Raw genomic sequence first — 26,174 nt, forward strand, 5'->3', positions numbered from 1 at the left:
CTGCTGCCTCCCCACCCCAATTGCTGGAATTACTAGTGTGTCACCAGCCTGGCTGCTAACTTCATATAGCTGTTTTGTGGGTGATTTGAGAGAAGATGATTTCAATAGTGTGCCATCTTGATGTGTGCCGTAATTATAGATACGTGTGTGTGTGTGTGTGTGTGTGTCTTCTGTTCTCTGTATACTAATTTCACACCCCAGTTGTACTTAACATTGGGTTCTCTATATTTATATGTTCAGAGATGCTTTATGTTAAATTATTTATTTTGATTGTGTATGATTGTTTGTCTGCATGTATATATACATGTTCCATGGGGGTGCAGTGCTTATGGAGACCAGAAGAGGGCATCAGATCCCCTTGGACAGTAGTTATAGACAGTCATAAACTGCCACACGGTGCTGGGAATCAAACGGGTCCTCTCCAAGAGCAACCAGTGCTCTCAACCACTAAGCCTTCTCTCTAGTCCCAGAAACACTTGATTTAGAGTATGAAGATTGACGTTTATTGGGGCTGGAGAGATGGCTCAGAGGTTACTGGCTGCTCATCTAGAGGACCCAGGTCCAGTTCCCAGCACCCACACGACAGTTCACAACTGTCTGTAACTCTAGTTCCAGGGTACTTGGTACTCTCACATAGACATACATGCAGGTAAAACACTAATCCACATGTAAAAAAAAGATTGATGTTTTATCATGAGGATCTCCTTAGTATAAAGGAGTCTCTATTCCCTGTTAAAAAGGAAACTTTTATGCTTTCTGTATGATTTAGAGTTACTTACTGGGTAAGAATATGCAATCACATGTTTTCACAGGCCTCTGAGAATATACTTTCTTTGCATAGGATCAGAATTTGTTTGGAAATGGACTTTCTTGATTACCTCTTCTCCTCCTGTTGGTCCTCACAGTGAATAGAGCCAGGCTGAAGCTTTCCTTCATGGCAGTGTCTGTCAGTGGTGTAGGTGTAGGTTCTTCCTAAACTTTCCGTCTTTTGTTGTGCTACTTTACCAGATTTTGCTTTTCGATGTATCGGAATATTTTAAGGGAAGGTGGAGGAAGGGTTTTTAGTTATTAATGTTAGTGTTAATTTTAATGTACCAGAGATGATGTCTTCACAGTCATTTTTTTTAATTGAAAAAATTGGGAAGGGGGAACATGAACAGCCGTTTTCCTCACTCTTTTTAAAAGAAAGTGTTATTTTTTTATTGCTATGAGGAGACACCATGACCAAGACAACTTAGAAAAGAAAGCACTTAGTGGGGGCTTGCTTGCAGGCTCAAAGTCAAGAGCGTCACGGCAGCCAGCAAGGGGGCATGGTGTTGGAGCAGTAGTTAGAGCTCACATCTGATCCACACGCCCAAGCCCACAGAGAGCTGTCAGCTTTGATACCTCAGAGCCCACCTCCAGTGACACACCTCCCAATCCTTACAGTGCCACCAACATGGACCAGGCATTCAAGTATAAGAGCATAGGGGCCATTCTTATCAAACCACCACAGAAAGTAATTGGATTTTGGTTTTACTGACTTGTTAAACACTATATGCATATTTAAGTGTTTTTGAAAACCTTTCCAATTGTAGTTCATAGAAAATGTAAACTTTTTTTTAGGTGAGGTCTCAGTATATTGTCCTGACTGTACTGACATGAAACTCACTACGTAGGATCTACCTGCCTCTGCGTCCTAAATGCTAGGGTTAAAGGCATGCACCACCATGCCCAGCCTTCAAAGAAAACTTAAAGAGAAAGAAAAGAATAAAGGGTACATAAAAATAATTTGTAATCCACTATTTATAATCAACTACTTAGTATATTCTGATACTCACTTTCTTTAAAATAGTGGAACATATATAACATGCATATTCATATCATATTCATATCATCCATGTATATATTTAACTTTAATTTCTTGGACAGTTATTGAGCACTTTTAGGTGCCAGGCATTTTTGAAAATTTGCGGAAGATAGTTTGCATCCTGCCTGTTTGCCTTTATGGTTAAATTCTGGGCAAAACTCAGTTCATTACGCAGTATTTGTAGAAGTCCTGCTCATGGTGTCAGTCTTTTTCGTTTTTTTTTTTTTAATTTATTCTCCCTCCCTCCCTCCCTCCCTCCCTCCCTCCCTCCCTCCCTCCCTCCCTCCCTCCCTCCCTCCCTCCCTCCCTCCACCATCAGAGTTACTTTATGTTGCTGGAACCAAAACCCTGATGGCAGCAAGCTGAGGAAGGGAGGGCTGACGTTGCTTTGCATTGCAGAAGGTCCAGCCTGTCATGACAGGGAAGACATGGCAGTGAGAGTGCAGGCAGTGGTTCACAAGCAACAGACAGGAAGCAGAAAATGCAGACTGGAAGCCAGTGGCCAGGACCTCCAGAGGCCTGCACTTTGGGACCCACTTCTGACAGGCAGGGCATGCTCCCAGAAGGCTGCCCCCACAGCGTTCAAAATAGAAGCTTAAGCTGGGACCTAGCATTTAAAGCATGGATTTGTGGCAACAGATCAGACTCAGTCCATAACAGGTGTCTAGTTTGTTGCATGGATGGAACAGGATGGATTGGATTGAAAAGCTGTAATCCCTGGGGTACCACCTCAGATGGCCTTCTACAGAGAAATGTTTAGAGTCATTGTTTTCTTACAGATGTGACTGTGGTTTATTAATCACAGCTGTCTTGATAGGAATTTATATTGCTTATAAGTTCACAGTCACAAATTGCTGCCACACCCTACCCATCATTCAGTGTTATATTTAAGGACCACAAGCATTTCTGTCATAATATCAAATCCACTGCTAAGAAAACTTTCAAGAGTGCTTATTCACTAAAAATAACCGGATTGTGGTGAAAAGAAGGCTCAAGGCAGACCACTCAAGACCTCTGCTATTTCAGACCAGAGAGCACTAACAGAAGCATAATTGGTACCTTATGAGGTAAGGTGGGTCGCCCAGTCAAACCACTTATTGTGGCTAAGGCTGCTGGGAGCAGAGTAAAGCTATTGAAGTGTGAGAGAGTGAAAGTGCAGGCTGTGGCTGTGCGCCGTGGGGCTGCCCTCAGAGTGCAGGGGGACCACGCACAGACCAGGCTGCGCTCCTCTGGGGAGAGAGCCCTTGTGCATGTAGTCACCTTTAATCTTCATGAAATGGAGCTGAAAGGGCCCTGGCCTGGAGCTGAGTTGGGTTGAGGGCCATTGCCACCTAAGTGGATAATTCTCTTCCCGTCCTGCACTTTGTTGTGTTGTCAGGAGCAGAGTTCCATATTTCCCTGGGAAAGTATTTAATGTTGAAATTTGGGAATCGATTGGTTATAACTAATCTTTTTCCTAAAATTATTTGCTGGTGCTATCCTATTTTATGATTAACTTTTTTTAGATTAAAAAGAGGTAAAAATCTTTGAGTGCTGTCTTCACTCCTCAGAAAACTTTGATAAACTAATATAAAGTGAAATGCATGAACTTTATATGTCCAGTAGATTGATCTTTAAGAAATGCAGAGGATGTAGCTCAGTGATAGAGTATTTGCTTAGCCTGTGGAAGGCCCTGAGCTCAACCTCTAATAGCACACATACGCACACAAGTATGCACGCACGCACGCAAGCATGCACACTCTCACACCTACCTTGGGACTGGAGAAGTGGCTTAGTTGTTAAGAGCACTTACAATTCTTGCAGAGCACCCACTTGAGGAAGCCAACAACTACCTATAACTCTAGCTCCAGAGGACCCAAAACCCTCTTTTTGATTCTGTAAGCACCTGCACTCACATGTATACACAGACCCCCCCCACCTCCTCCCAAGTTAAAAATAAAATGTTATTTGTATATAGCTTTGTGACCTAGACTCAAGTCAAGATATTGAACACAGGAAGTTCCCTGTAATCCTAGTCTACCCTTCTCTCTAGATGACCATGGTTCAGAGTTTCATCACTATGAATTAGTGTTGTATGTTCTAGATGATTTATCTAACTAGACTTAGATAATTGATATCCTTATGTGTCAAGTTTCATTCTTGCTCCGAGAAGCCCATCCTTGTTTTACAAAGTCTGTTTTTGTTGTCAACAATTGATATCAAGTTCAAACATTTGCATTGTTTCCACTTCTATGAACATATGTGCACAAGTGTTTTGAGGATACAGTGTTTTCATTTCCTTTGCATAATTACCTCAGTTGGAATTGATGGTCATGGAGTAGGTGTGTGTTTAATTTATGAGCAACTGTTAGCTTTTCAAAGCAGTTGAGCATTTTTTCATGCTTGCCAGCCAGCCTTGCCAGAATCAATTGTAGTTATTCTCTTGGGTGTTAATGGTTTCATTGTACTTCTAGCCTTTGTTTTTCTGAAGATTAATGATGTGTTTTAGCACCTCTTCACATTTCCATGGCTCTGTGTCTATCTTACTATGAAACACACCAATCTCCCTTCTACTCATATAGTGTGATTGAGAGCAAACTTTACATAGGTCTTGAGAAGAGGCCTGGGCCTCTTCAGGCCCATTCCTTGTGGTTTCTTTGCACAGCCATATCTAAAACATGAAATGTCTTGGAAGAAGGTGAACCAACATTTAGAAGGGCAGCAGATCTTTTCCTGTGAATGGAGTTTTCTCATAAAAGCACAATCCTCCACTACTTGCCTTTCATGGTGTTCTACACTTGTAATGTATATAATGTCTTGCCATTGGCAAGGACCTCTAATATGAAGTTGAATAGGAGTAGGGACACCCTTACCTTGTTAATGATTTTAAGAATTTAAGAATCCACCATGGAGCATGCTGGTTGTATGGCTTTATTTATGCTCTTTACCAGACTGAGAAAATATTTGTTGACTGTTGTTATCAGTATAGGCTTTCAATCTGAGATGCCCTCAGTTTTGTTTTGAAACAGGGTCTCAAGTTGTCTAGGTTGGCCTCAAACTTGCTAAGTAGCCGAGGATGACCTTGAACTCCTGACCCTCCTGCTTCTTCCCAAGTGCTTGGATTACTGGTGTGAGCTGTCACACACACCTTTATATTTTTTCCTTTTATACTAATATGAGTTCCAAATTTTTAGAAGTTACTTGGTTTTGATATGCTTCCTTCCCCCTTCCACATACTGTTATATTGAATTTGCTAATGTTTTGTTGAGAATGTTTGAAGCTGTGTGAAAAACATTGGTCTTTAGTTTTCTGTTCTGTAACATTTTAATTAGTTCTTGGCTTTGTGCTGACCTTTTGAGTAAGAAAATGCTCTCTTCTCTTATTTTCTGATAGTTATTTAAGATGGTATTTATCTTTTTCTTCACTTGGCATATATTTCTGAACTTGGTTTTAGTCTTGTTTTTATAGCATATGCTCAGGCTTAAGTGAATTTTTGTAACATTGTATTATTTTTATCTACTTACATGTCTGTGCACCACATGTGTGCAGTGCCCACAGAGGCCAGAAGAGGGCATCGGATCCCTGGGAATGAAGTAATGAACTGTTAAGAGCTGCCTTGTGAATGCTGGGAATCAAACCAGGCTCTTTAGAAGAGCAGTCAGTCCTCTTAACTGCCAAGCCATCTCTCCAGCCTCTTACATGAGTTTAAACCACGTTATTGTGATTATTGGTGCTTTCTTTAAATTCATCTTCCCTTTCCATTCAGCCCCTCTATCTTTCTGCCTTCTTTCTATCTTTTTCCATCACCAGCCCCCACCTGTGTTCCTTAGTGTTTGTATCCTGTCAGCAGGAAGAGTCTTCTGCACAGGCTTCCAGCTTTCTCTTGTACCTGGCATCCCACGAAGGATGCATAAAATAGTTAAAGGTATTATCAGATCCAAATCAGAAATGAAGCGGGGTCGACCCCTTTTCATACCATCCTTCAGTTTCAGACCTGCAGCGCATGCTCAGTAAATGTGCAATTTAAATGTCAGTTTGTCCTACCTGAGTACTAGGGACATCTGGACTAAATGTTTGCAGTAAATTAGTTTAAAGGATGTCACTCTGCCATTATTCTTTCAGTTCTTTGGTTCTTTACCTGTCTTTAACACTTGCTAATATCTCCCTCTCTCTTTTGTCAACAGCGCCCAGGGCTCAAGTTCACTGCCTTGGTAGCACCAGTAATTAGCTTTGTTAGTAGTATTCCTTTCCTTTTCTTTCCTTTCCTTCATCATCTTGTATTTTTTCACAGAAGTTGATTTTCCACTGAAGGTAGTGGTTAAAAGTTTTCTTCAGGGGCAGGAGAGATGGCCTCTCGGTTAAGAGCACAGTGGTGGTGGCTCACAAGCTTTTGTGACTCCAGGGCAGGCAGTCTCCCTCCTTTTTGAATCTTTCTAAGTCTGCGCCAGCCTTGGAGAAGCAGGAGTGTTTCCTCTTTGGTGCTCCTCCCAGAGGCACCCGCCGTATCCAGAAGACAGAGTGGCTGCAGGCGGTCCTGGCACGGCTGTCTCAGAAGGAGCTGGCCTCTGTGTTTGTGGGCTGTGATGCAGAATTTTCTCTCTGCACTGCACTAGTATTTGATACTCTGAAGTATTCAAATGGTTAACTATTTTTCATTTTTTCTCCTAGGTCTTGACGCAGAACTTTACTATGTGAGAAATGACCTTATTAGTCACTATGCTCTGTCCTTTAACCTGCTAGTGCCCAGTGAGACGAACTTCCTGCACTTCACTTGGCATGCAAAGTCCAAGGTAAGAGCTGCTGGCAGACAGCGTGACAGGGTCACCCAGTCTCCACAGGCAAGGGCTATCCCTGAGGATGGGCTTTCCTCTCCAGGGAAGGGCCAGTGGTGGTACACAGTGGAACACTGGGTCTTTTCAGGTTTACAGTCTTGAGCCTGTCTGCTAACACTTTAGGTTTAAGGGGCACCAGCTGGGTGGTTACCATCACATAGGACTGCATCCTTTCAGGCCTTGCCAGCTCAGGAAGAGGAGAGTTGGATCCATGGTGACCCTGCTGTTATGGTTGAAGGATGGGTGTGGGTGTGTGGGGAGAAGCATTGCTGACCTGGGTCTTCCAGACACTCTTGATGACTTGGATGTAGTTTTTACATTCACAGTGAAAGCAAGGTGTATCACTTACAGCCTCCCGCATGTACTGCGCTGAGCCCCAGTAACCTTAGAGGCTGAATGTAGGGACTTAGCAACTTTTTGCCTCGTTTAATCATTGGTGATTTTTCCATCTCTGACTGTCTAGGTTCCTTCAGCCCAAGAAATCTTACATCCTCATTTCCCAGATTTGCCAAATGAAATTGTACCATCTGCTCCTCATTCCCTACCTACATTTGCCCTTGAACTTTTTGAAAGTGCATTGAAAGCATTGAGTTCCTCACTCCTAAATACCTTAGTCTGCAGGACACTGGTGTTATTTATATAATCAAAGTATAGTTATCAGAATTAGGAAGTTTAATGTTCTAACTCACAGCACTCACAGTTCATTAGTTGTCCCCAGCATCTTTCTGGCTAATGTCTTACTAGTTGGTATTGCTTTAGTTTGTGTCAATCTGAAGTTTTGTTGCCCTGTCCATGTTTTAGCTCTGAAGTTATTGGTAGTAGGGAACATGTCATAGTGGAAGCTAGCTTGGAGGAGTCTTCTATGAATATATATGTTTGCAGGGTAAACACTAGAGGAGCCTGGTATAACTCTAAATTATTCCTTTATTTTGTAGGTCCCTCCCTCCCCCCTCCCTCCCTCCCCCTCCCTCCCCCTCCCTCTTCTTCCTCCTCCTCTTCCTCCTCCTTCTCTTCTTTCTTTCTCTTTCTTTCTTTCTTTCTTCCTTCCTTCCTTCCTTCCTTCCTTCCTTCCTTCCTTCCTTCCTTCCTTCCTTCCTTCCTTCCTTCCTTCCTTTCTTTCTTTCTTTCTTTCTTTCTTTCTTTCTTTCTTTCTTTCTTTCTACAGGGTTTTACCCTATAACTTTTGCTGTCCTGGAACTGCCCAAAGGTATCATTTAAAAACATCCTCCAGCCAGATGTGGTGGTGTACACCTTTAATCCCAGCACTTAGGAGGCAGAGGTAGGTAGATCTCTGTGAGTTCGAGGCTAGCCTGGTCTACAGAGTGAGTTCTAAGACAGCCAGGGCCATTACACAGAGAAAACCTGTCTAAAAAAAAAAGTGTGTGTGTGTGTGTATGTGTGTGTGTGTAGTGTGCAAAGTACACTTCAATGTTTCATGCTTTTGTGTAGTGCAGAGTTGTGAGCAATGTGTCCTGGTAAAGGGTCTCTGTTGCTTTGTGTTGGTTTGTGTGTTTTCCTCCTTCAAATAACTATCATTTTCTTGTATAGCTGTGTTTTGGTTTATTGACCATTTCCTGCAAGAGGAAACTGTGACCCAGGTAGTGAAGGACTTGCTCAAATGAGTCTGGAGGCAGAAGAAACAGGAACTAGGGGTGACCTGAAATGGCAGTCTCCCACAAGGGCAAGAGTGGTGTATGGTGATGGGGTCTCTTGATCATTTGGTCTGAGATGCAGTCATAAACTTTCAGAAGGAAGGCTGTCACTCTCAAATTTCTGACACTCTATCAGAAAGTCAGTTTGGGCTTTTTAAGATCTTGCCAGAAGATGAAATACTTGCTTCCGAGGATCTCCAGGCTCCCTGGTGTATCACTTCAGCAGGGAGGATATTTAACATCAGGTTTTCCACATCAAAGCTTTTGCTGGTAGTGTTCTCTGGTGTTTACTTGACTGGCCTTGCCAAAGATTTTAGTTCCTTCAGAGGCTGGAGCTATGTGTGTCTTTTTCTTAACATCTCTGTCACACGTGCCATAGTGAGTGGTTGAGAATGTGCTAATTGTATTTTAAGATGGGAGTAGAGCTCTGGTATTGATTCTCTCACAAAAGTAGACTACTAGGCGGTCTTAGCAGATAATTAGTTTCTTGTATGTTCCAGAAAATTCCCCAGTGTTCAAGAAAAAACATGCAACTGTGTCTGTTAAGTGTCAGTAGATATGCTAGATAGCCAGAAGGCAGAGACACACTAAGACGTGGCAGAAGACTCCCACCACCCACTCTCCTTGGTCTCAGTCCAGGGGAGTCTGCAGGGAGCTTGTCAGAGCTCCAGCAGCAGCCTCTGGGGCCAGCCTGCTGTGTCCCAGTGGAGGGAAGTAGCTGTGAGAAAGGCAGTGCTGGCAATTTCAGAGAGATTAAAAGGCTGTTGGACCGTAGGCAAGCATATCCACTTTAGCTCTGTGTTCCAGAAGGAGACGCTTTCCTCATCAGCTGCCTGTTCACATAGCCATGTGTTCCAAGTAAGGGGAGAATACCAAACATGTTTATTTTTTAGCTTATTCAAATATTTATGTTTTCTCTAGTAACTTTTCTGAAGTATTTTGGCTCATGTATTTTTCTGATAAACAACTGCTGTTCAGAGTTTTTTGTTTTGTAGTCTGTGATGCAGTTTCTAAATAGCTGTTTCTCCAAAGGTGATTGACAAGTGGTGTTCCTTACAGATCAGTGCATGCAAAAGTAGAGGAAATTGGGTTTCAATAATTGGCAGTCTTCTCTGTCTCCAAAAACTACATTTAAAAATTAGGTATCCTAAGGACCCCAGTGGGCAGAGAGAGCTGCTCCCAATGCCCCCTCCCCATGCTCACCCAGCCTGTCCAGAGAAGTCGCAATCCAGGGCAGCTTCCATGCTTCTTTCTGTGGTTCCTCTAAGCTGCTGTTGATTTTCTTAGTCCTCTCTCTTTGTCTCCTCTGCTTCTGCCCTGCCCCTCATTTTGCCTGTCTCCACTTACAGCATCTTTTCTTTTCCCTTTCTCCTTTTCCCCATGGCTACACCGAGATAACCCCGCTGCTATTCTTGTCCCTTTTCCTCAGCTCTGCCATCAGAGTCCTTTGACACCGTGACTGTTTCCAGTCTTTGCTTTCCTAGGGGTTTGGTCTGTGGGCAGCTATTCCTCTGCTTATAATAACTGAGACTAATAGTAAAGAAGAATTAAAAGGTTGCCGGGGGGAGGGGGGGGTTGTTCAAGAGGGACAGTGCAGGAGACTGCTAGGGAGTAAGGAGTTTCTAGAAAAGCTGTTAATGTCATGGACAGACAGAGAGACAACAATATGACAGGAACCTCAAGGAGAGTTCAGGCTCCAGCATCAGAGACTGACAGCATGGCAGGGTCTCTAGAGAGGCATCAGAGTCCTGTCTGTGGTGGTGGTGGGGTCTCCTTTTTATATCTGAGGATGGGGATGGGAAGGGAAAGGAGAGCAGGATGTGGTACCAAGTAACTCACTTCCCAGGTGAGAGATCCTAGCCCCAGAGTGTCTTTTAGTTAGGAAATCACAGACAGTGTCTCTGTGCCTGTCTGTGTCTGAGAGGAGACTCCTACAGATAGTGAGCAGAGGCTGGATTCTAGCACGTCATATTACAGAAACTTTGTGCGTTTGGTGAAAAGGGAAGCTCAACCCAGAATCTCTTAAATTGGAGACTGTAGGGTTACAAGGTGGACATGCCTGGTAGGTAAAGGAGAGTCAGAGGCAAGTTGAGATCTCACCTGTGGTGAAGGACTTGGAGCCTAGCATATGGGGAGAAGGGTTTATCCTTGACAAGGAGGCTGGAGCTTTCCTTGGGACCAGAGTGCAGAGGGCGGATGCTCTGACAGGTCTGCCTGATGCTGGAAAGGACAAAAAAATTTCTCTGTGCTAGCCAAATGTGAAGAATCGGGGAAGGTAGCATTTGGTGCACCAGGAAGGAGTGTCGGTGAGGTTGAAGAAGAGCAGCCATTGAGCATAGGACTGGGGCGTGGCTCCTCCTCATGTGTAAGCACTGTTCTCCAGGATATCATTCCCCCAGCAAGCTGAGCCAAGGGCCGCAGGACTGCAGGGGCGGCCATCCCAGTGTGTGGAACAAGGTGAACCAGCTGAAGGTGTCAAAACGACCATGTCAGTGGTGTCCCTGCTGGGGCACAGGCTGTGGGAACATGACACCAAGTGGTCCTGGCTGTGCTGGAAAGGAAGGAAGTAGTTTAATTGACCACTGCCTTCCCCTTCTATAAGCACAACCCTTAGCTCATAAACATGCCTCATAAATGTTTTCTGACTTAGAGCAGTGAGCACAAAGAACTGCTTTTGTAGGGACCAGAGGTGGGTGGTCAGAGGTAGTGCTGGGATCTTGGATGGAGTGGGCAGTATTTTTGTATCTGTTTTGGACATGGAGAACTTGAGTGGTATGTCAGAATGAACACTGCATTTCAAAGTTAACAAGAAGATGGCAGGAGACAAAGTGAGCCAGTGGTCGAAACCTCTGTAGAGTCCCGTGTGCTAGCGTGTTGATGTGTTGATGGCATGAGACATCAACTGTGAGTGAGCTTCAGAGTAGAGGGGGTAATTTCACACAGGACATCTAGGGAGGACCTGAGAGCCTTAAGGGGATACTAACCCCACATGTCGACCCAGGTGAGGTGTAGGAAATGGACATCAGGAAGAAGAGGAGGATAGGAAATGGACATCAGGAAGAAGAGGAGGATGCCTGAAGGGAAAGCCACGTTTGAGGGAGAATACAAGGAAGATGGTCCTGAAGAGATTGAGAGTATGAGAGGTGCCCAGAATCCTGAGGTTTGTGTGAGAGTCCCTGAGGTTGGCAGGACACTGGTCGTTTCTGAGAAGTGTAGCTTGGCAGTGGGAAAGGCTGCTGAAGCCCACAGTTAGCAAAGGGCACGAGCCAGTGTCACAGGTGTGTTACATTGTCAGCACTTTTGTTCCTCATGGTGGATGAGCTGGTTTTCTGAAAACTGAAGTTTGGAAAAGTTGCTTATTTGTGTGGGTCACATGGCCTCATGATTCTAGATCCACACTAATTTTCCTTCATGCATGCTCCCTGGCTTTATGGTCCTACTCAGAGATCACTTTGGCATAACTGTACAGTTGTCCTCTTCAAGGGTACCTTAGGGATAGCTCTCTAGCACCCCTTGGTGGAGTCATGGTGTTGTGGTGAGCTAAATAAGAGAATGAATGCTTCCTCTCCAGGGTAACGGTAAATCATGACTATATCATTGTTGTTGGAAAGACTTGTAGATTTTAGAGGAAAGGGTGATCTTGTTCTAGATACCAAATACCTTCAGGTTGAAATTTTATCTGATTGAAAATGCCTAGTATAATTTTAGCTTTATTATTCTTATTTATTTATTTACTTAACTTTTTATTTTTTATTTATTTTCTTGATGAAGGGTCTTACTTTGTAGACCTGGTTAGCCAGGAACTCACTATATAGACCAAGTTGGCCTCAAACTCAATGAGATCCTCCTTCCTCCGTCTGCCGAATGTTGGGATTAGAGACCTGCTCTTTGGAACTTTTTTGGGATTGTTGGTACCTGTGAATAGCTCATGTACTACTTAATTAATGAACTCATTAATGAAGTTCCTTTCTGTTGTCACAGGTTCAATGTTTTTATCTCTCTTCATTTTACAGGTTGAATATAAGCTGGGATTCCAAGTAGACAATTTTGTGGCTATGGGCATGCCCCAGGTCAATATTTCTGCTCAAGGGGAAGTCCCACGCACTTTATCAGGTGAGTCAGCGAAGACAGACTTAGCATACTGCTTTCAGCCATCTCCCTCACATCCCTACAAGGACAGCTTACTGAGTGCCTGGCTTTGAAAAGTACTTTAATAAGTTCTGTTGTCTTTTTAGAACTGTCTTTGCTTAGCTCATCCTTGGCTCCTTTTCTGTGTTGCTGGCATCTCCATCTGAGTTGCTTGCTTCTACTCTTACTGCCTTTGGTTTAAGTCCCACCTGCCATCACTGACTTGGGTGGCCCAGATGCTTAGGTGACATCTGACCAGAGGGCATCAAAGCCTCTGGTGTGTCCTGTTCCAGTCAGCTGGTTCATCTCAGACTTCTCTCCTTTTCCCTGTGTCCCTTACCACCTGCCATTGGCCAGTACCCCAAGAGTCCAGTCTGTTCATTTTCATACCCAGGCCTTTGCATATGCACCAGCATTGCAGCAGTTCCAGTTTGCATATAATTTTCACACCCAGGCCTTTGTACATACTGACCTCAATTTGGAGCCATCTTTCCCTTATTTCCACCTGTGAATTCCCATCTATCAATTCTGTAAGATGCAACGTCTGTACCACCCTTTTCCTGTCCGGCCTCCATTGTTAACTCCTCTGTGCTTCCTGCCCATACCAGCATGCATGTAACTGTTAATAAACTTATTACAGGGTCTGGTGATTCCTTGCACAGCAGTGGGTATGCAATAGGTGTTCAGTTTGTGTCTGAATGAATGGGCTGAGTGTTTTATTTCCACCACCCTCACAGCTTGTAAGCAGACCCTTTGAAAGATGTCCTGGGTAGTTTTCTGTTGCTGTCATAAACACCTCTTGGGGAGGAAGGGGTTTATTTCAGTTTTCTAGAATCCATGAATCCTAGAATTCAAGGCAGGAACTCAAAGCAGGAACCTAGAGGCAGGAACTGAAACAGAGATCATGGAGGAGTGTTGTTTACTGGTTTGCTTTCCATGGCTTACTTAGTTTGCTGTCTTATACAACTGCCCATGGCTGGCACTTCCTCCAGTGGGCTGGGTCTTCCCACATCAATCATTAATTAAGAAAATTCCCCACAGATATGTAGTCTGATGGAGGCAGTTCCTGGGTTGGAGGTTCTGTCTCAGGTGACCCTAGTTTGTGCCAAGCTGATAAGAACCAAGCAACATAGAAAGGCTCTAGGACATGGAGATTTTAAGGTGAATGGTGGTAATGATGATTTTAAAGTTTTATTCACTAATTGAATTCACTTATTCACTCATTCTTAGTGGCACATATTCATCTGGAAGCTTTAAGACAGTGCTGGAAAGCTGGTTAGTTTTTATTGGTCAGCAAGGATGTTCAGAAATGCCTAAATCTCTGATCTACTCATATAAATAGTGAATTAATATCTTCTTGATTTGTAGGGAAGGAATCTTAAACTAAAAGGTAAAAATAGTTACTAAAATCTACTTTTGGTCATTAACATCACTAGAAATACTTTTAAAGCTAATCCTATTTAGAAGGGGCACTGTTGTTTTTAATTCATAGCTGAGAATTTATCAGTTTCATTTATAGGTTTATTATAATTTATCCCAGTAACAATGTCTTCATTTCCTAGGGGTACTTATGAGTAATTACTCTTATATAAGACAATTTTTAAATGTGATTACTAAATACACATACACATTTTCCATAGAGAGTACTGCCAAACATGTTCTTACTATAGATATGTTTGTCATTGGTGGTGTGCTAATGTATGTGTTTTCACATCTGTGTGTCATAGCTCTGAGTCCAACGGGAACTCTCCTGCCACCCAGTTCAGTATGGCTTTGGTTTTCCCCCATTTTGTTACCCAGACAACAGGAAGGATGCCCCTGCTCTAGGAATATGGTGATGATATGTTTTATTTTGGGCATCTCATGTGTGCCCTGCAGACAGCAATGCATATACTACCTTGCTGACATTTATATCCTTCAAATGCTAGGAGCAATATATACTTACATTTGGTACTACTGCATAGTCTTTCCTTTTATTTATCCTGTAATTTTGTTACTGTTGCTAGTGAGACTGGTAAGGTCAGCAGGGTTTGCCTTATGGTTCTGTAGCTTCAGCATATTGGAAAGCAGAACATAAAAGACAAACTAGCATGTTCAAAATCACACGAAAAGCTTGACAGTAATTGTCCCTTCATCTCTGTTCATTTTCTCTTCAGTACTCTTCCTTATCCAGAGCTCTCTGGTCTATTTATTTAAATGTGTTTGTTTGCTTTATTTGAGAGCAGAAATACATGGAAGCATTGAATGAATGGTACTGTTGGGGCATTGAATCTGATTTTTTAGGACTCTAAAATATTTTCTCTTATTTCTTTTAACAGTGTTTCGGGTGGAGCTTTCCTGTACCGGCAAAGTCGACTCTGAAGTTATGATACTAATGCAGCTCAACCTGACAGTCAATTCTTCAAAAAACTTTACAGTTTTAAATTTTAAACGAAGGAAAATGTGCTACAAAAGTAAGGAATCTATTTAACAGAGTGTGTTTCATGTAAATAAGAGGTCTGTAGGAGATTGTGTTGCTTGTTTACAGACTTAACTATGACCAAGTCTTTAGTTGTAGTTGTGAGAAAAGGGGAAGCACACAAGTAGATGAAATTCTGGGGTAACCCCAGATAGCGGGTAGCCAGGATCTTACTCGGCCGCACTCTGGTTCTCAGCTCTGTGGAACTGCTAGAAAGATCCCATTAGGACTGTGAGGTGGAGCCTGTGTGGCTGAAGGGTAAAGGAGGGAGATAAACCCCACAGGGCCATGGAGCAGCAGTGAGCTCAGCAGTTGCTCGTGAACTTGGCTGCTGCAGGAGCTTCACTTGGCCGGGTGAGGGGGTGGGGAGTGGGGACGTGTCACGTAGGCCTGCAGGAACTTCACTCGGGGGGGGGGGGTGGGCATCGTGGGCCTGGGTTGGAACCATATATCTGCTCTTCTCAGGATAGGGGATAGTTATTACACCTCTGTGAGGCTCAGGTTCTCATCTGTAAAATATGCATGATGCTGTTTCAGAGATGGTTTAAAGGATAATTAAATCTAGCCTAGAATCAGGGTGTCACTTGTGGGTACTTAATAATTATTAGCTGTTTAGGATTTGAATTATATTGTCTATTGCTCAGGAAATTACCACATTTGCAGTGAGTTCTAGCATAGTAAGGCTGAGTTTTGAAATTTTAAGAATTCTAAAAGGTTATCTAATCTCCATGTAGTACAGAGGTAGAACTTGTGAATTTACAAAAAGGTAGAACTGTTTACTGTTTAAGGTAGAAACAAAACAAACCATAAACTCAATGGATGCTTTCCCGTGGTCTGTACGTATTACATGCAGTAAGCCCATGTATCCTTACATCAGCTCTAGGTAACCTGGCCAGGCTCAAACAAAGTGCTGCAGCCGAGAGGCCAACCTGTGTTCTTGGTTTCTTTATGAAACTGTCTATTTATAAACTTCACAGTTGAAATTACTGCTGGGTCTTATTCAAACACCCAGGGTCAGCAAGTGAGTTACAACGGCAAATTTCAAGACACATACCAACAAAGAAACTATATTGCATTGAAAAGAGACATAGCTTGCCCATTTAATCAGTTTTTTTTTTCATGACTCTAATATGTGATCCTATTGTATTTATCTGGTTTCTAGCCTGTGACCCATAAACAGCTGCACTAGCAAGCACATCTCTGTCTGTGTTGTGTGGAATGCTAAGAGCTGTTACTCCCTACAAGTTTCTTTATCTTTTTTTTTTATCATTTTTTATTTTAATTTTAAATAGCTTGTTTTACATGTCAATCCCAGTTCCCTCTCCCTCCCCTCTTCCCGTACTCCCCTTCCCCCCCTCCCTCCCACCCTATTGCCAAATCCTTCCACATAGGGGATATCTAGAGTCTGTCATTTTACTCTTGGTAGGGTCAAGGCACTCCCCTAAGAGTCCAGGCTGAGAGAGCATCTCTCTTTGTGCTATAGGCACATGAAGACAGTTTGTATACCAGGGATAGACACTGATCCACAGCTCAGGGCCCCATAGGTTGCCCAGGCCTTCTCACTGACACTCACATTTGGGGGGTCCAGATCAGTCCCATGCTGGCCTCCCCACTGTCGGTCTGGGGTCCAAGAGCACTCCCCTGTTCAGATCAGCTGTCTCTGCTGGTTTTGCCAGCCCATTCTTTGCCAATTTGCTCATCACTCCTCTCTGTCTGTCACTGGGTTCCTTGGGTTCAGTTCAGTGCTTAGTTGTGTGTTTGCCTCTGCTTCCATCAGTCACAGGATGAAGGCTCCCGGATGGTTATAGACATCAAGTTCATTATCAGGAATGGGCATTCGAGGTGGTCCCTCCACTATTGCTTAGCTTGCCAATTGATGTTATACCTTTAGATCACTCGAGGTCACTCTGGTGCCTGATCTGTCTTCGATCCTATGATTCCCTCGTCCCCCTATTCTACCCCCACCCCCTCAACTTCCTGTTCCCCCATGACCAACTCCCTTCCTCTTTACCCCCTCTATTCTTCCCAGGTCCCACTCCCCCCCACCCCTCGCCGTGAGTTTCTTTATCTTATTGGTAGGATTAGGGTCAGGGTTTTTCATCCTCTAGAATTCTGGAGCCTTTCCATTGAGCTTGTTGTGCTAAGAGTTTCCATGAAGACAGTGTAAGTTTGTGGGTTTCTTTACACTGTTGACCCCAGAAACCCATTTCATTGGGAGTTGATAAGTAACCGGCATAGGCAATTTATTTACTGGTGATTGCACCGATGACTATTGGAATGGCGTAGTAGTTTTCATTGTCTCACCAGGAATACCTGTGACTTAGTTCAATGTTCAGAAGATGTGCTAGTATATAAGGATTCTTATGGAGAACAATTTCTGAAGTACTTTTTATTTCCCTTTTAATCCAGAACTTGAAGAAGTAAAAACTTCAGCCTTGGACAAAAACACTAGCAGAACTATTTGTAAGTGTCCCCGTGTTACCTTTCTCCGTCATGAGAGTGCAGCAGTGCCTGAGCACATGTGGACATGCTTGTGACAGTGGAAGCCTGCAGTGTGGCGTTAGTTTGCTGTCTATTCTGCTGTGTTCTGTAGACTGATGCATAGATCAAGTGAAGCTGGTCGGGTATTGAAGGTTGTGAGAATTCAAACTTGCCTCTTTTACAGTACTATCAATCTAATATACCTTTTAGGAGCAAAACTTTATATTGTGCTTTTTCTCAGGTAGGCCCAATAAAGGGACAAATATTAAAAAATATGTGTAAGACCTTCATTAGCAGAGTGTTAGAATCTGACTCATAACCTGGGCCCAACCCTTAGCTAATTTCATCTGGGTGAAAATGCAGATTTATGTTATTTATTTTATATTTTATTTTGAGAGAGGGAGATGACCTAATTGGTAAAGTGCTATGCAAGCATGAAGACTTGTTCAGATTCCTGGTGCTGCAGTCCACTCCTGTAACTTCAGCACTGGGTGGCACGGGAAGGTGGGGGGGATAGAGGGACAGAGACAGGCAGATCTGCAGAGCCTGCCGGACACAGTTAGCCTAGCCAGTCAGTGAGTTCCAGGTTTGGTGAAAGATCCTGTCTCAAAAAGCAAGGAAGGAAATGATAGAGGAAGATACTGAATGTCAGACTCTGGTCTCTATACATATGCACCCACATACAAACAACTGCATGCAACACACATACACACACCAAGAGAACGAGACACAGTGACAGAGATATAATACACATGGTGGGAGGAATGGGACAGACACACAGACCAACACTTACTAGTTCAGGCTGGCCTGGAGCTCTGTATGTTGTTAAGGGTGACCTTGAGTTTCTGATTCTTGTTTCTCTGCCTCTAGAGTGCTGGGAATTAAACTCAGGGTTTCATACATGCTAGGCAAGCACTCTACTGACCTACACTCCCAGCCTAAGCTTATATTATTTATTTATTTATTATTTTATTTATTTATTGTGTATACAGTCTTCTGCCTACATGCCAGCAGAAGGCATCAGATCTCATTCAAGGTAGTGGTGAGCCACCATGTGGTTGCCGGGAATTGAACTCAGGACCTCTGGAAGAACAGTCAGTGCTCTTAACTGCTGAGCCATCTCTCCAGCCTCTTATTTATTTAAGCACACAGAGAAGAAATTTTACTTCATCAGTTAAATTTATTTATTTGTTTACTCTTGGTATTGATAATATTTAGGCATTATTTACAGGCTTCTTTTTTTTCTTATGAACACACTGGGTCTTTCTCTTCCTCAGGTGGTATTACTATCAGATGATCTTTATAGAAATAGATTTCCAAGAAGAGTTGCAAGTATACAGAAGTTCAGAGTATGCACTGGTGGATATGCATGTCTTAAGTAATGATTATATGTACCAGTGTTACTCCATACATTACTACTTCCAGTTTGGTGGGCTAGGGGGAGTTAACGTGTCTTAAAGCATTCCCCAAACATCACATTATTTTGCCTCTAAGTAAGTCACTTAAAAACCCCTATTACCCAGCATATACTCATTTTGATTTATCACATATAGTAAAATAGAAGAAATTACTTAGTAACTTCTATTGTGTTCAAATTTACTAATTGTGCCTAAACCATCTTTCTATAGTTTCCTTCCTCAGGAACTAAATGAAGCCTATACATAGTGTGGTTAATATATATTTTATATTCACCAGAAACACCTCTTTATTAATTGATGAAATTGTGTCTTTTTTTTTGTCCTATAGAATTTGTCAAATTATATATCCCTCTTGTGTTATTTAACCTGCTTTTAACTCTTTCTCATAATTGGAAGTTAAATTTTGAACTTAATTCGATGTAGGGTCACCTCTTTTGGTAAGAATAGTTCATGGTGGTCCTGTGTGCTTCTTATTTATCTTTTTAGCACCTCAGAGCACAAAATATCTGTCTCAAAGTAGGGCTTTTTTTTTTTATGAAAAAGGGGGGAGATTATGTACTTGCTAGACTATTTCCTTTAGTTTATCCCTGAGAAGGAAGAAAAGAAAAAACGGTAAATGTCACTGTTTCCCAAGTTTACTTAGAAATTCCATTTAAGCAAACAACAACAACAACAACAACAAAACCACACACCATTAATCCCAGCACTCGGGAGGCAGAGGCAGGTGGATCTCAGTGAGTTTGAGGCCAGCCTGGTCTACAGAGCAAGTTCCATGACAGTTAGGATTGTTACACAAAGAAACCCTGTCTCTAGAAAAAACTAACAAACAAACAAAATAGAAATTCTGGTGCTTTTTTAATGTTCATAGGGTATTTCTCACTAAGAGCAGTGTAGAATGTTCTTGGCCTCTCTCTTTTCCTTGCTCTTTCCCTTCCAACTTTTACTTCCTCTATTCAACATTTACTGAACCTACCATGTACAGAGGGATACCACTGAGGCAGAGGTAGAGCTGAGCAAGCAACCCCAGCCTGTAAGTGCTTGGAGTGTCTCAGCGGATGGAATATGCATCAGGCGGTGATGGCAGCCCAGCGTGGTTGGCTGAGAGATCCGGAGAGCATAAGGGACTTTGGAAACCGTGGGTGGGGAGGGGAGCGTGTACCCTCCTCTGAAGGATAGCATCTGTCTAAGGAAAGCGCCTGAGACCTGCAGGGCGGCTGGATTCTGACAGCTGGGCATCAGAGTGGGTAGGAGCAGCTATCCATGCTGGAAGCTGAGTAGCTGGACAGAGTGCACACGGACAGCCTGCCCAGCCGACTGCTCTGCTCTGGCCACCATGTGGGTCATGTTGTCCACGAAGGCCTCAGGACTTTTCCACCCCTCCCAAGACTTCACAGCTCTCCCTTGGCATGCAGAAGCTCTTGAGAGTCTTGTCTTCACTTAGGCCACAGCTGGCCATCTCACTTAATCTCTCAGATAGATTAATCTTTTGATTTTTTTTCTCAAAGTTTAATTGTTTGGTAGTTGGTTTTTGAGCAAAGTCTTGCTATGTAGCACAGGCTAGCCTGAAGCCCAGAATCCTGCCTGACCTTCCTCCCAGTGCTAGGATTAAAAGTTTGTGCCACGATGTCCAGCTTAGAATTTGAATTTTTTTGTTTTGTTTTGTTTTTCAAGACAAGGTTTCTCTGTGTAATAGCCCTGACTGTCCTGGACCAGGCTGGCCTCCAACTCACAGAGATCTGCCTCTTGTTATGATAAAGCTTTTGGGGAACCTTGGTGGATTCCATGGCAGGCGAGGGTGACCGAGGTGGAGGACAAACACGCCAGGCAGACAGAGCTTAAATGAGAAGTTTTATTAGGAAGAGTTAAAGAAAGAGAAAAGAGGTAAAGAGACACAGAGACAGAAAGAGGACAGAAGAGAAGAGGGAGACAGGAAAAGTCCTGTCTGCCCCAGGGGAACAGCAGGAAAGAGAGGAAAAGAGAGAAGTGGGGGGAGAGGTAAAGTGGACGGGGTCTTTCTTTTAAAGGGGTTCTTTGCACCTGTGTGCAGACTGTGCAACCATGGAACCCTGGGCTGACCAGAGTACTGCCTGAGTGCATTCTGCCAGGTAACGGGCAGGCCAGCATAATGCCTGAGCCCTTACACCCCGCCTCCCAAGCGCTGGGATTAAAGGTGTGCATCACTGCTGCTAGGCAAGTTTGAATTTTTGAAAGCAACTTTGTTTTTCCTTTTACTGTTTTAAAAAAATGACGTTTTTAGCTATACTTTAGGAATTTCACATATGTGTATAATGTGTTTTGATCATATCCACCTTTCCCCATCCCTGCTGGGTTTCCCTTCCACATAAGCCCCTACCCCTTTTTGAAAACTATAACTTTTTTTGTCCTGACCTATTCTATATATCTATATCTTTCTTTTTAAACGTGTCTGTTAGTGTATGCGTCTGTGTGTGTACATGCGCATGCACATAGCACACCTGTAGAAGTCAGAGAAGAATTTAGGAGAGTTGGTTGTCTATTTTGTTTGAGTCAGGGTCTTGTTTCTGGAGTACACTATGTAGTCCAGGCTTGCCGGCCCATAAACTTCTGGGTGGTTCTTGTGTCCCCACCTCTCACCTTGCTGTAGGAGTGCTGAATTGTAAGTGTACAGCGCCACATCTGGCCTTTTATGTGCATTCCAAGTTAGGTAGTCAGGCTTGTGCAAGCAAATCTGTTACTGAGCTGTTTCCACTACCCAGTGCTTGTCTGTTTTTTTAAATTTGACGTCTCTACATTGTAATTTCAAACTTAACTTGTACACAAGGAAAAAGAGTCCACGAATTCTCAACCTTCTCCAGCCTGTTTCACTTATATCTTTGTAAAGATAGCATCAAGTGATTCCTTAAGCCCGAGTTTTGCTTCCTTTTCCTTTGAGCCTTGTAGGGTTTGTGACTCTGCTTCACAGCTGCTTCCTCCCTGCCTTTACCCACTCTCCAGCAAAGCCACTGTAGCTTCTTCCTGGGTTGACCCTCGTAACAGGAATGTCCAATTCGTTCCAGCTTCTGCTCTTGCTCCCGCTGCAGCTGCTTCCCCCAGCATGCAGTCATTGGACCACTCAAGTGTCTCTGCTTTGCCTGATGCCTTGTAGTGATTGCCCAGCTCACTTGGGATAAACTCCAAATCCCTTGAGGACTTTTAAAATAGGATTATGGCATATTTCACATCTGTTGAAACATCTGCAGCTCTATCTCACCAGTTTTGCTCATAATATTTGTACTTTTGTCCTTATGAGCCCCTTCAGTTAGCCTTCTGTTGTCCTCTGATCAGCGTTGGAGGGAGGGAGGGAGGGTTGTGTGTATGGTGTACTCTTTTGTGCATTGAATTACTTTTCCTATTTTCGAGGTGTTTCTTCTCTTAAAATAATATTAGGTGGGTATAATCATATTTAATCAATAGAACCTTTTTTAAAAAATCAAAGAAGCAGAATAATATTTATTGATAAAAAAAACTGTGCTATCTGCCCAGCAGGTGACTGTTAGCTAAATGTAGCCTCAAAGCTGTAAATTTATTAACATGACATAAGATAAAATATGGCAGTTACTCTAGTTGTTTTTCATGCCACATAATCAAGGCAGAAGTATTCCATTTCTGTTATATTCTGTTTCTCTGTTTCTGTAAATGTGCTGCAGAACATTGCTTTACTGGAGAACATTCTGTGGCTCGGCTATATATCTTACGTACTGGGGTATTTTTTATATACTACTTTTGAGGGACTATGGTTCTCATTATCCAGAAATTGTATTTAAAGTCTTTTCTTAAAACTGTAACAAAAACACTAAAATTTGTGTAAGCATCACACTGTGGGAATGTGATTTTATCAAAGAATGAGTGATGGAAGGCAGGCCTTTTTTGTGAGGAACAGAGAGTACTCACTCTGTTAGGACAGAGGATGCCATCAGCTTTGTTTAAAAGCCTAATGTGATTTTCCTTTTTGTTTTAGATGATCCTGTGCATGCAGCTCCAACTACTTCCACGCGAGTGTTTTATATCAGCGTAGGGGTTTGTTGTGCAGTAATTTTTCTTGTAGCAATAATATTAGCCGTTTTGCACCTTCATAGTATGAAAAGGATTGAACTGGATGACAGGTATTGTACATGTTTCGGGGAAAGAAAAAGATTGGTTGCTTTCATGTGCATGAGTGCCCGCCAACCCCCCATCCATGCACACTGCTGAAGGGGAGGAGGGAGTATGATCAGGCCCCAACCAAAGAAGAAAAGTACAATGCCTCGGTTACTGTCTTTGTGTTTTTGTCCTTTAAATTTTGTGGAGTTATAACCTGGGGAGAAGTAGAGGTCAAATGTGTTTTTCATCTCCATTATCCTGAATCCAATTGCCTTTTTGAAACGTCTCCTTTCCTTCCTTCTAGTTCCTCCCAACCCCCTCCCTTTATTCCTCCTCCCACCTGCTTTCCCTCCCCACCCCCAACTCGGGTATCTGCTGTTCTTTAAAATTTCCTGGGTGATCCTAATGTACGGCAAAGTAGAGATACCTGGCTGGACAATCATACTAAGTGTTGGGATTACAAAGATTAATGATACACCTCATGGTATCAAGGTTCTTTGATGCTAACCCGTAATTACAGTATAGAATTGATGATTGTGATATGTATAATGCAGTGTGGGAATACAGAAGGTGCCCGCCTAACCTGGGTGAGTCAGAGATGACTCTGTGGCCAGAATGCAGTGAGAGGCAAAGATGGAATGGTGGATGTGCTCACAACCTTCGTGACTCCCACACACCAACTAAAGACATTCTCAGCGTTGTATTTGACTTTGAACCTCGAACCTTCCTGCCTCTCTTGTTGAATCCTTAGTTGTGCCTTGTCTGGTGATTCCTTAGCTCACGCTGTGCCCTGCACCTTGCCCTTCAGAGCTTTTGTTCATACTGGGGCCATGGGGACTTCCTGTCAACCCAAACCTCCAGATCCATCACCATCTTTCCCACAACAAAAATGTAAGCTTTTTCCAGGCAGAGAGCAGTATCTCCTCTCCCTAAACTCTCAGTCCTAACACTGTATGGTAGGCCCGTGAGGTAAACATTCCTTTATAAACAGATCCAGAAAGGTCGGGGAGCAGGTTGGATCCTGTACTGCTAAGTACTTTGTCTCCCTCCATTGTGCTCTTGCCCTTCCTGAGTGGAGAAAGAAGAGAGACGTGATGGGAATCCCATGGGACATGTGCAGGTGCTGTAATTGGCTTTTCTGTTGCCATGGTAAAGAATTCTGACCAAAACCACCGTAGAGGAGGAAAGGCTTTATTTTGTTTTACACTTTCAGGCCACAGTCTGTCACTAAGGCAGGAACCTGGGGCAGAAATGATGCTAACTTCCTGCCTTCTCACTCCCGTCCAGTCGATTTCTTATCCATCCCAGGCTCACCTGCCTGGGGCAGTGCTCACAGGAGGCTGGGCCCTCTCACACCAGCCATTAATTCCCTCATCTACACAGCCACAGGCCCATCTGATTGGACAGTTCTTTGGTTGAGACTCCTTCATATGACTGACTCTAGGCTGGCTCAGGTTGACAGCTAACTAATGAGGATGGCGGATGCTGTTTTATAATGTTAGGTGTACACTGTGACAGTGGAGTTCATTGATTTAACAGAGGAAGAACCGGCGTTTGGAAGCAGTTGAGGGAATAAAAGTGGTAACAGATATTTGTATACAATTTTGAGAGATGATAAAAATGACAGGAGTTACTGAAGACAGGATAGCCATAAATCCTACTATATTTTATGTGTTTGGATTTTTTGAGGCAGTGTCTTATGGAACCCAAACTGGTCTCAGTCTTAAACTCTTAATCCTCCTGCTTCCACTTCCTGACAGGCACACACTGTTACACCCGATTCGCAGGTCTCTTCTGATGCCCGTAGACTTGTGCTTTCCTTGACCGCTGGTGTGTGTTAAGGCCACGAGTTCACACAGGCCTAAGTTGTGCTGTAACTTAGATTCCATGAAACATATGTGTCTCTCTGCTAAGTAAGTAGTCACCACACATGAGTAGAACTTCAAGCTCTCTAGGTCTCTATATACTGTCTGAATAAAAGCAATTTATATTATTGCTTGTTTCCAGGGCATAGCCTGGTAGCTGAGAGCTAGCCTCTGGGGCCAGGCCACCTGTATTCTGTGTCCGGCTCCATCACTAGTCTTATGCCTCCTTACCTGGAGCAGAGATTGTAGGGCTTAAAGAAATGACACTAGAGGGGTAGTGAGTCTCCCCCTACATGCAGCAAGCGCCTCTGTGGAGATCCCATTCTCAGAAAGGTGCAGTGCGCTAATCGTGGTTTCTTCAGGGATCCCCTTCCTGCTAGAAGTTACTTACTACACACCAGGCAAGCTGATGGTGGTGACCAGATTCCTATGCAGTGCTCTGACACCTGCTGCTGTCTGCAGAGTCCTCTTGACTTAAAGACAGTGACCTCTGGGGTTGCCCCATTACAGCTAGTGCAGAGCAGGAAGTCTACTTTCTGATCACTTCTGTATTCTAGTTATATAAAATGCTTTCTTCATGCCAGACTTCATGCCTGGGAGGCTTTGCCATGAACTCTTGTGGTGGTAGAAAACCCATTCATTGTGAGCATCCAGGAATCAGTGTCCTGTTACGTATAGAGTTTCTTTAGAGACAGTGTAGCTGCCCTGAGGTGTGCTCTCAACAGGGACACATGGAGTCCATGCTTTCCCGCTCCCAACATAGCAAACTGATCTGTAGTCTGTTACACCAAGTGAGTCTGTCCTGAAGGGGCAGAGTGTCTGTCTCCCCCAGAAATGGGTCTGCCACTGTCCTCTTTGTGGCCTCCCTGTTAGAGATTGGGAAATCAATTCTTTGCATATGAGATGCTTGGATGTGCTATTTGGCAGTATTTTCATTTTCTTTTCTGCTTTCCGTTTTTTCCAGCACCCCACTGCCCTCACCATTACAGTGGCAAAGTGTTTCTTTTTTTCCTGTATTTGTTTTTACACTTAATATTGTAGCAGAATGGCATATATGGTAATGTACAGAGTCCTAGAGTTTCTTTTGTTTTCTTTTTCTTTGAGTTTGTTTCTCTGTGTATCCACCACACCCAGCTTAGAGTATCTATTGCTGTGATAGGATACGATGACCAAAAGAATTAGGGGAGGAAAGGGTTTATTCCAGTTACTAACTCAGGTCACACTAGTCACAGAGGGATGTCAGGGCAGGAACTGATGTAGAAACCATGTCAGAAGGAGCACTGCTCGCTGGCTTGTTCAGTCTGCTTTCTTAGACACCCTGGGCCCATCAGTTCAGGGAGGACACCACCCACTGTGAGCTGGACCTTCCCACACGGGTCGTTAGTCAGGAAAATGCTTCACAGGCTTGCCGCAG

General features: G+C 43.3%; 1 protein-coding gene across 2 annotated transcripts in view; it reads left to right on the top strand.

Annotated features, from left to right (window-relative positions):
• Window positions 1-26,174, top strand: part of Ryk (receptor like tyrosine kinase) — a 74,765-nt gene that overhangs the window by 17,392 nt on the left and 31,199 nt on the right. For both annotated transcript variants that reach the window (XM_040739698.1, XM_005072031.4), the window contains exons 2-6: window positions 6,497-6,618; window positions 12,326-12,425; window positions 14,759-14,893; window positions 17,308-17,361; window positions 22,774-22,918. In XM_040739698.1, coding sequence (XP_040595632.1) covers window positions 6,497-6,618; window positions 12,326-12,425; window positions 14,759-14,893; window positions 17,308-17,361; window positions 22,774-22,918 — 556 coding nt within the window. The remainder of the gene's footprint in view (window positions 1-6,496; window positions 6,619-12,325; window positions 12,426-14,758; window positions 14,894-17,307; window positions 17,362-22,773; window positions 22,919-26,174) is intronic.

This window comes from Mesocricetus auratus, unplaced genomic scaffold, assembly GCF_017639785.1.
Source record: "Mesocricetus auratus isolate SY011 unplaced genomic scaffold, BCM_Maur_2.0 Super-Scaffold_100691, whole genome shotgun sequence".
Taxonomy (NCBI): Eukaryota; Metazoa; Chordata; class Mammalia; order Rodentia; family Cricetidae; genus Mesocricetus; species Mesocricetus auratus.